Below are 9,467 nucleotides of genomic sequence, written 5' to 3'. Positions count from 1 at the left end.
TAGAAATCACAGTTATTTGTGTGGCGAACCCCAACAAACTTTTATATAAAGTAGAAATCACAGTTATTTGTGTGGCGAACCCCAACAAACTTTTATATAAAGAGGAAATCACAGTTATTTGTGTGGTGAACCCCAACAAACTTTTATATAAAGAGGAAATCACAGTTATTTGTGTGGCGTACCCCAATAAACGTTTATATAAAGAGGAAATCACAGTTATTTGTGTGGCGTACCCCAACAAACTTTATATAAAGAAGAAATCACAGTTATTTGTGTGGCGAACCCCAACAAACTTTTATATAAAGAGAAATCACAGTTATTTGTGTGGCGAACCCCAACAAACTTTTATATAAAGAGGAAATCACAGTTATTTGTGTGGTGAACCCCAACAAACTTTTATATAAAGAGGAAATCACAGTTATTTGTGTGGCGAACCCCACACACTTTTAGTTGAATACATGAAACTTCCACCAGTTTCTGAAATAAAAAGCTATATGACCCTAGTGTTTGTTAAGCGGAAGAAGCAGGGACAAAATATTTGGTTTATTGTCATGATAGCACTGCACAGCAAGGCGAAAATTATATGAACAGTACGGCGGGATGGAGAAGTTTTTGTCAATGAAGTTTTTTTTCAAACACGTAATGAAACTTTGACCTTAATGGAGCAACAAACTTGGGTTTTTTGCATTGATAGTTCAAAAATGCAAATGAAGCTTTCGCTGAAAATAACATTGATAATCTGTCAGCACCAAGGGTTAAGCGACAAGGTGTGGCTAAGGTATACAAGGATGTTTTTTACCGTTTTATAGAGCTGTCTGGAAACAAAAGCAATATTTGTTTGAAAGCACACCCACCTAACACTTGTGAACCGTTCTTAATAAACCAGCAAACATCAACTAAATGTATCATTGCTTCTTGCGTACGTAAGACGACTGGTAAACTTCCTACTGTGAAGGTCTAAAGCATGTTTATTTCATTTATTTTATCAGTACAGTTTATTTATTATGGTTCTCACTTACTGCTTTCATTTTGGTACTAAACACGTACTTTTTATCTTTTCTTACAAATCAATAAAAAATGCCTTGTTAAATTACGGTATGCCTCCCAGTGGCTCAGCTGTAAGTCTGAACGTTTATGACTCTAAAAAATCTGGTTTCGATACTCTTTGGTGGGCACAGAACAGACAGCCCATTGTGTAGTTTTCCCAGCCAACTGCAGAAGTTTCCCAGTTTGTTATGTCTGATAAATATGTTACAGTGAGTATACCAAAAATAAGTAGACTTGTTAGTAGGACAAGACATTTGAAAAGTTGTAACTAATGGTCATTGGAAATGACCCAAACATATTATTGCATGTATCACACTACTTCATTTATTCAGAAGTGCTGAGCTAATTATCTTCGTCACTCATTTTACTCTTTAGAGCTTGAAACGGCTTTTTCGAATGCCTCGGAACAGGCGTCGAGTCATATCTAGGTGGCCCGGCATGGCCAGGTGGTTAAGGCACTCGACTCGCAATCTGCGGGTCGCGGGTTCGCATCCCCACCAAACATGCTCGCCCTTTCAGCCGTGGGGGCATTATAATGTGACGGTCAATCCCACTATTCGTTGGTAAAAGAGTAGCCCAAGAGTTGGCGGTGGGTGGTGATGACTAGCTGCCTTCCCTCTAGTCTTACACTGCTGAATTAGGGGCGGGTAGCGCAGATATTCCTCGTGTAGCTTTGTTGATGCTAACTAAAACATAATTGGCATGTTGACTGAATGAGACAAAAGTACCCAACTTAAGAATCTGCGCCTAGCAAAGTTTCCAAAAGTGAGAAGTCTGTTATTAGTGTCATCAACGCCGAGAAGTCCCTCGAGGTGGATTCCTGTGCGTGGTGAGGTGACCTCCCAGAGAAGGTTCTATATTTTCAGTTTACCTCCTCTGGGATCTGAACATCCATCCACGTGTTTTACGTGAGTGAAGGGGAGGAGAGGATCCTGGTGGTTGAGTGGTGTCTGGGGCACTGCAACACACCACTTTGGCCTTGAATTCCCGTAGATGGGTGGCTCTGGGGAGGCCCCTAGGGTCAATCGGCTGGTCCTGTTGGGCTAGGATCAACTGAGTACCATTGTTGGACATTCTCAGTGGGTGTTGTGTCTGATGCTTATATTTGGGTATAGTGCTCACGAAACCCTGGCGTTGCCAGTGTCCTTGTTTGACATTGTAGTGTGTCTCCTCGTAGGACCCCATGTTGGGTGGGGTCAGTGAACATGGAATCTTTCTTTTTTTCTTATGGATCCCCCAAATCCAAACAAAAATAAAATGGTAAAAACTCCGCTGATTGGTAAACGAACATGCCTTGAGGACTCTGATAATCAATCTTCACCTCATGCTGCTCCTGTACCTCGTTTTCTGATATTGCATTCCTTGTCAGATAAACCTTTAGGACAAATGTTTCCCTTTTTTATTCAGAAGGGATTAGAGGGGCTTGTTGGCTCTCCAAATTCAGTAAAGAATCTGTGTTCTGTGGACATCTTTATGGGAACATCTACAGTGAACTCCTCTCGAATTCGAAGGCCATTGGGGATATACCCACTGAGGTTACTCCTTTCCTTAAGGCATGTAAATCATTATTGTAGTCAATAAATTCAAGACTGAATATTTATTACGTACCTTTCTATTCCCGTTATACGAGACGATTCCCTAAATCCTTTAGCAAAGGGGTTGCTGTCAATTTTCAGTTTTGTTATCTAGAAAAGAAGTGTTACAGATTAACATAAGAAACACTATAAACAACAACTATTTATCAAGTTACAGCACCGATATTGTTCCTGAATACATATGCACATGTATTTATTTATAAACACACTTAAGTAATATCAAATTAAACAGAAATCACAGATCCTTTTTAATTCGAAATGTTCTACTAACTGTGTACACAATCTATTATAATAATATCAGTTTTTACTTTAGTTAGGGCTAAACTTTACCGTACTTAATACTATCAACAAACAAACTTATAATGCTATTCTAAAATATATATACATCCGCCTTTTGTTTTCATCCGTTGAAATAAAATGCGAGCGCATGCGCATTTAAATAGTAAGGTGCATGCGCATTTTCAGGACAGACAGTTTTCTATGTTAATTTATCTCTTTATTGAATATAGGCCGTACATATTAAAGACTTAACTAATGTTACGCCTAAGTAACAGATTTCGGTGTCTCCGATTACAATTTGTGTTGTATTATTCTACAAGTCCTCTATTTAAAGAGTGCTTCTGTAATAAATATGCTAATTTGACCGCAAATGTTTTGTGGGTCTCTGCAATTAACACACACACACTTAAGAGCTTCGACTTTTAGTCTACATTCTGGACACTACGAATTTTGATGCGCATCAGTTCTTCAAACGCTAGTGAAATTAATGAAACCTAAGTTTATGCATTTGGGATAGCTGAGCCACTCAAAGCTACAAATAGATTTTGAAAGAAATTTGATACAATCTAACATTCTAGCCATCTCGTCGTAGATAGAAGAATCCAAGAGATGGCTTATTAATCAAATTGCAAGTATTCATCCTGTATCTAATTCGTGTATGTGTGTATATATATATATATCATACATGATATAAGAGATGTGGAACTTCCATTGCTTGAGCAAAAATGCAATCCAACAGAAAATATATGATATAAAGATATTAATTAATTCAAAACTTCAATTTCCAACAAGGTGTTAACCGTTTTAACGTAAAATGTTTGAAAGAGATTGGAAACTTTCATAGGGCCCTCTGATGGCTTAAGGGCTTAAAAATGGAAATTATATATATATATATACGCTCGTAAAGATACCGCAGTGCGAGCGTTAAATCAAAAACTCCTACTTAAGGTATTTATTGTATATATATATTTTATTATTATTATTATTCCAGCATGGTTCTAAAGGGTTAGATTGAATTACCTTTAACCCTTAGAAAGTAGGTGGTTGGCAGAAAGTAATTATAAATCCAATTACTAACAAGATGAGGAATTGGTAGCTTGCGTCTTTAGTACTTTTTTTTCTGGATCTACATTTTCTTTATTTTGCTCTTCTATCTTGTGAAACCTTTTCCCCCCATGTTAAAGATATCAACAAGTCGTTGAAATTGATACCTTCATGTCATAAAGTTATCCGTTCAATTGTATTTTTGCACAACCTATGGCAGTTGCTTTAGCTTAGAATCAAAGCTACACAATAGGATATTTACACAGTGCCAACCGCAGGAATCGAACCCCAAATTTTCGAGCCCACCAAAAATTCTCCCCTTTCAAGTGTGGGGGCGTTATAATGTAACGGTCAATCCCACTATTCGTTGGCAAAAGAGTAGCCCAAGAGTTGGCGGTGGGTGGTGATGACTAGCTGCCTTCCCTTTAGTCTTTCACTGCTGAATTAGGGGCAGGTAGCGCAGATAGTCCCCGTGTAGCTTTGCGCGAAATTAAAAAACAAACAAACAAACAGGTAGCATGCCTGAACTGTAAACCAGAAGGTCGTCTCAAAAACACTTTGGGGCCGTCGGTGTCCTAGAAGAATAACGGTCAAATCTCACTATTCGGTCAAACTAGAGTAGCCCAAGAGTTGGCGATGGGTGGTGATGAATAGCTGCCTTCCCTCTAGTCTTTCACTGCTGAATTAGGGGCGGCTAGCGCAGATAGTCCTCATCTAACTTTGTGTGAAATTCAGACCAAACCAATTCTTATTCTATAGTTAAAGGAATTGAAAAACTATACAGATCCTTGCATATGAACGTTTTAAATGGAGTACCCTCATCTGCTCATAAATTTTAATTTTACTTTACAATCACATGAGAGATCTGCAAATAGAGGAAACATTAATATTTACAGGTAGTGAATTCTTGTAGGCCCTACACAGTTAGGTACCTCTTTCTCTAGCGTTTATTTAATACATTCACCTTTCTCATTCTCTATATGGCGGTTGTGAATAAATGAATATTTTATCGAAAAAATGAAGAAGTTTTATTTTCACTGATAGTTCGAATTAACACGTGTTTCGTTTTTTTAAACATATTCTAAGATGTTAACACAGAAGTCTTAATTCAAATTATTTTATACGCTAGTATATTTATTTAACCTTTTAATTTAAATATTTGCACGTAACATATGATGTGATTTACAATTATATGAGATGGCAAATTCAGGAATAAGTTTTAGCCAACACTATTATTTAATTTTAGTTTACTGCGAAACAGTGAATGGTAGGTTAAGAATGTTGTGAGCTACAGTATGTCCACATCAGACCCGAATTCTAATTTCAAATTAATTCCGCACGTTAGGTTTAAACCGAGATAGGCTATATGCCTTGCGCAGTATGGTTTGTTTGTTTGTTTGAAGTTAAGCACAAAGCTACACACAATGGGCTATCTGTGCTCTGCCCACCACGGGTATCGAAACCCGGATTCTAGCTACTGGGGGGGGGCGCAGTATGGAAAACATTTTGCCAACCTCCTTATATCTTGTCATTATTTGAAATGGTACTATGACATTGTTTGTGGAAGATGGAAGACAACATATTTCGAGCTCGCTATTTCTAAAAACCAACATAACATGTAAAGTATTTGCCGATTTTGGCAAAAATAAAAACAGTATTTTTCATAAGTTGGTTCATGATTTTATGAATTTTAATATGTCGTAATAAGGCATTAAATAAAAAAAAAGTTTAAGGTATGAAAATACTCATAATAGAAAGTATAAAACATACCTTGCTTTGAGATAAGTCTCGTTTGTTTTATTGAAAATGTCTCTATATATGGATTTTTATATTGGTTGTAATAAAAAAGCATCTAAAAGTCAGAGTTATTTGATATTTTTAAATAAGTAAAGGAGAACGTTAAATTAAAGAATTTTCAGATTATTGTTTGTTCACCCTCCAAAGCTGAAAAAAAAATAAGACGGTTTCCTTTGCACAATGTATTTTTACATTATATTTGTATGATATTATACGTTTTAAATAGATGAGGTATTACAATGTTTGTGCAATTTATTTCGTTTTTATACTTTATTTTATGCTCCCCTAGTGGCGCCCCCAGTGGTACAGCGGTATGTCTGCAGACTTACAACGCTAGAATCCGGGTTTCGATATCCGTGGTGGGCAGAGCACAGATAGCCCTTGTGTAGCTTTGTGCTTAATTACAAACAAACAAATCCCCTAGTGGCTCAACGATACGTCTGTGGATTTATACGCTAAAAACCGGGTTTCAATACCTGTGGTGGGCACAGCACAAATAACCCATTGTGTAGCTTTGTGCTTAAGTACAAACAAACATTATGATATATAAAATGCAATATCCATAAGGAATTTAAGAGTTTACAAGAGGCATTGACATTCAATACCTGTGGTGGGCACAGCACAAATAACCCATTGTGTAGCTTTGTGCTTAAGTACAAACAAACATTATGATATATAAAATGCAATATCCATAAGGAATTTAAGAGTTTACAAGAGGCATTGACATTCAATACCTGTGGTGGGCACAGCACAAATAACCCATTGTGTAGCTTTGTGCTTAAGTACAAACAAACATTATGATATATAAAATGCAATATCCATAAGGAATTTAAGAGTTTACAAGAGGCATTGACAGTGTATTAAAACTGAAGACAATCTTCCATTTTCATCAAATATCCAGTAAGAAATTGTTAAATGTAACCCGAAACAAAGAAAAATAAATAAAAAAATTACACTATCTTATACATTAATTTTTTATACAGTTTAATTCTTTAACTTGCGAGCTACTTAAATAATAATCTTTATAATAATCTACAAGAGAGACTAAATTATTTTTCATTTTAAAATTAAAAGGTTTCGACATGCGAAAACACTCTTGCTTGTTTAAGTCTATTGATTATTTCGGTGTTTGAAAGCATTCTTTTGAATAACTCCCCTTATTTTTCATTATAATGTATTATGTACTTTTACCAACAGCGTTACCAAATAGATAAAATTCGCATTAAGCTTGAGCGGTTTGCCATTTGGTTTAATACATAAAGGTCAGTGTTGCGTGACTTGTGAAAGCCCACGCATGTCAGCTTGCTGCTTTTAAAGGTAATAATACATTTTAGTTGGTCTCGACGATAGCGGTATGCTTTCATATTTCTACTTTTTTTTTCTTATTTTAATGACCTATAAGATGAATATAAATTATTATTCAGTCTTTGGTTGCCAAATTATCTTAAAAAGTCATTTATGGAATACTTCCTAAGCTCAAAATCAATTTATTTGAAAATTCAAACTCTGTGATTTGTTGGTTTTTACAGAAGCTAGTTTATTATTATAATTTCCTTTGGAGTTTGCTCGTTACTATTAATGAAACAGTGTTTTTATATAAAGCTGTTGATAAATGAATAATTCCCCCTTGAAATATTAGTCAGAGCGGTAGATTTTTTTATCATACTCATGACTGATTTGCATATCTTTTTATGTTAATAGTGGCTTTACATGCGAAGTAGCAGGTTGACCTTAAGCGTGAAAAGAAGTGTGCTTTAAGTATATCAGCACATTTAATCCTCAGTGATTTTATCTCAAATATTATACTTTTGAGCGGGAAGATAAGTCGTAATAGAAAACGCAAACTTTATGCTAAATCCTGCATTACTAACAAGTATTAGTATAGCCGCATTTCAAAGATGTGTGTAAATTCCAAGTATACAATATTTTATTGTTGTTATTTTTTGTTGAATTTCGTTCAAAACTTCTTGAGGGATATATGCTCTAACCGCCCCTAGTTCTTAAGTGATAGACTGGAGGGAACACAGTTAGTCAACACTACCCACCGCCAACTCGTGGGCTACTGTAAGCGAATAATGGGATTTGACTGTTTCTGTTATAATGAATGCACTCACAAAGCCCGTTTTTTATTTTTATTGGTAACGCGGCGCGAACCACAAAACATAAAATCTACTGTCCGGTATGATAACCACTGAGCAATACTTGGATCATTGTGTAAAAGCTAATAAAAGTTTTTTCGTAAACTTGTCTTATATAAACATGCTATATACTTTCTATCTCTCATTTTGCTTTGTCTTCCTACCACATTGGACAATATTGTATTGAATTCCTTTCACTTTATCTGCCTATTGTACGATGTCATACACCTAGAGTAGCACCGAGAATGATAACTGAATATGAAGGTAGACAAGCATATTTTTCCACTGTGGGTCGGGTGAACTCGGGAGGTAGTGACTTCTCTTGTATTTCATTTAGGAATGACTAATCACGTGTTTAGTGTCAGTAGCTCTGGGTAAGTATCTAACGTGAGAATTATCCAGTCTAGAACAATATTTCAGGTGGTTTAATTTCGAATACGACCTTGAGAGATACAGCTCAGAACTTGAGATCAATGAGAGAGAACAAACTCTACATTAATAGCAACTATCTTTTCTAACCAGTTAAGTATACATTTTAACTATGTTTGTTTTAAATAAAGCTAGTTTATTGCAAGTGTACGTTTGTGCTCAGTCTTTATTTATGTATTATGAATTCAGTCATAGACATAGAATTACTTCCCACTAAATATCTTGTCGAATTTACCGTTATCAAGCAGACCACAAACTATTTAACATGCTGTCATGTTAGTCAAATATAAACACATTTGATGGTATGCATATTAATTATGTGAAATAAATTAAACCATTTATTATTTACAAGGTATATATATTTATATATATATATATATATGTGTGTGTGTGTATTTGTGTATGTATGTGTATTTAACTTCTCCAATTAAATGTTGAGCTCAAATTAATATCCGCAAAAATAACAATAGTATTAATGTTAGTCATAGAAATAAATATAATTAAATCGCATAACATTGTAAATAAATCACAAATAACAATAGTTTTAATATTTGTTTGTTTGTAATTAAGCACAAAGTTACACATTGGGCTATCTGTACTCTGCCAACCACGGGTATCGAAAGCCGGTTTCTAGCGTTGTAAGTCCGCAGACATGCCGCTGTGTCACTGGGGGGGGGGGGACAGTATTAATATTAATCATAAAAATAAGTATAATTAAATCTCTTTACATGGTAAATAGATCTTAAACAAAAATACTAGAAGTTTCAAATGTATAATAAATTGAACTTTCAAATTTACATTTAGGGTGTCTCACTTATATAATTGTTTAGTGATAGTTTTCCCACTACACAGGTTTTAAAGCATATCACAAGTATTTTGAAAATTAACGACAAAAGTTCCTTCTATAAGTGTCAAAAAAAAGAACTCTAATGTGCAATTGAAAGAAATGTGAATACTTACAAGTTGATTTTGATAGGCTGTGACGGCTGTGAACAACGTTTCAGGAAAAACAAACGTCCTGAAGTCTTCCGTTTCGAGATCGCTGATTGGAGTGTTTGGGAAGTTCTTTTTTCGAACAAGATGAATTCTTGGTTGATACTTATGCATAGAATTCAGAACTATCTGCAATATAGGTCAG

At 35.3% G+C, this 9,467-nt stretch overlaps 1 protein-coding gene across 1 annotated transcript in view; it reads right to left on the bottom strand.

Moving 5' to 3' along the window:
- LOC106461471 (T-box transcription factor TBX20-like) overlaps positions 1 to 9,467 on the bottom strand; it is a 47,872-nt gene that overhangs the window by 6,770 nt on the left and 31,635 nt on the right. The window contains exons 4-5 of the mRNA XM_022388440.1: positions 9,290 to 9,451; positions 2,656 to 2,732 (exon numbers count right to left, since the gene is read on the bottom strand). Coding sequence (XP_022244148.1) covers positions 2,656 to 2,732; positions 9,290 to 9,451 — 239 coding nt within the window. The remainder of the gene's footprint in view (positions 1 to 2,655; positions 2,733 to 9,289; positions 9,452 to 9,467) is intronic.

This window comes from Limulus polyphemus, unplaced genomic scaffold (assembly GCF_000517525.1).
Source record: "Limulus polyphemus unplaced genomic scaffold, Limulus_polyphemus-2.1.2 Scaffold966, whole genome shotgun sequence".
Taxonomy (NCBI): Eukaryota; Metazoa; Arthropoda; class Merostomata; order Xiphosura; family Limulidae; genus Limulus; species Limulus polyphemus.
Note: the sequence above shows the minus strand (reverse complement) of the source record. Positions and strands in the feature narration are given on the sequence as shown.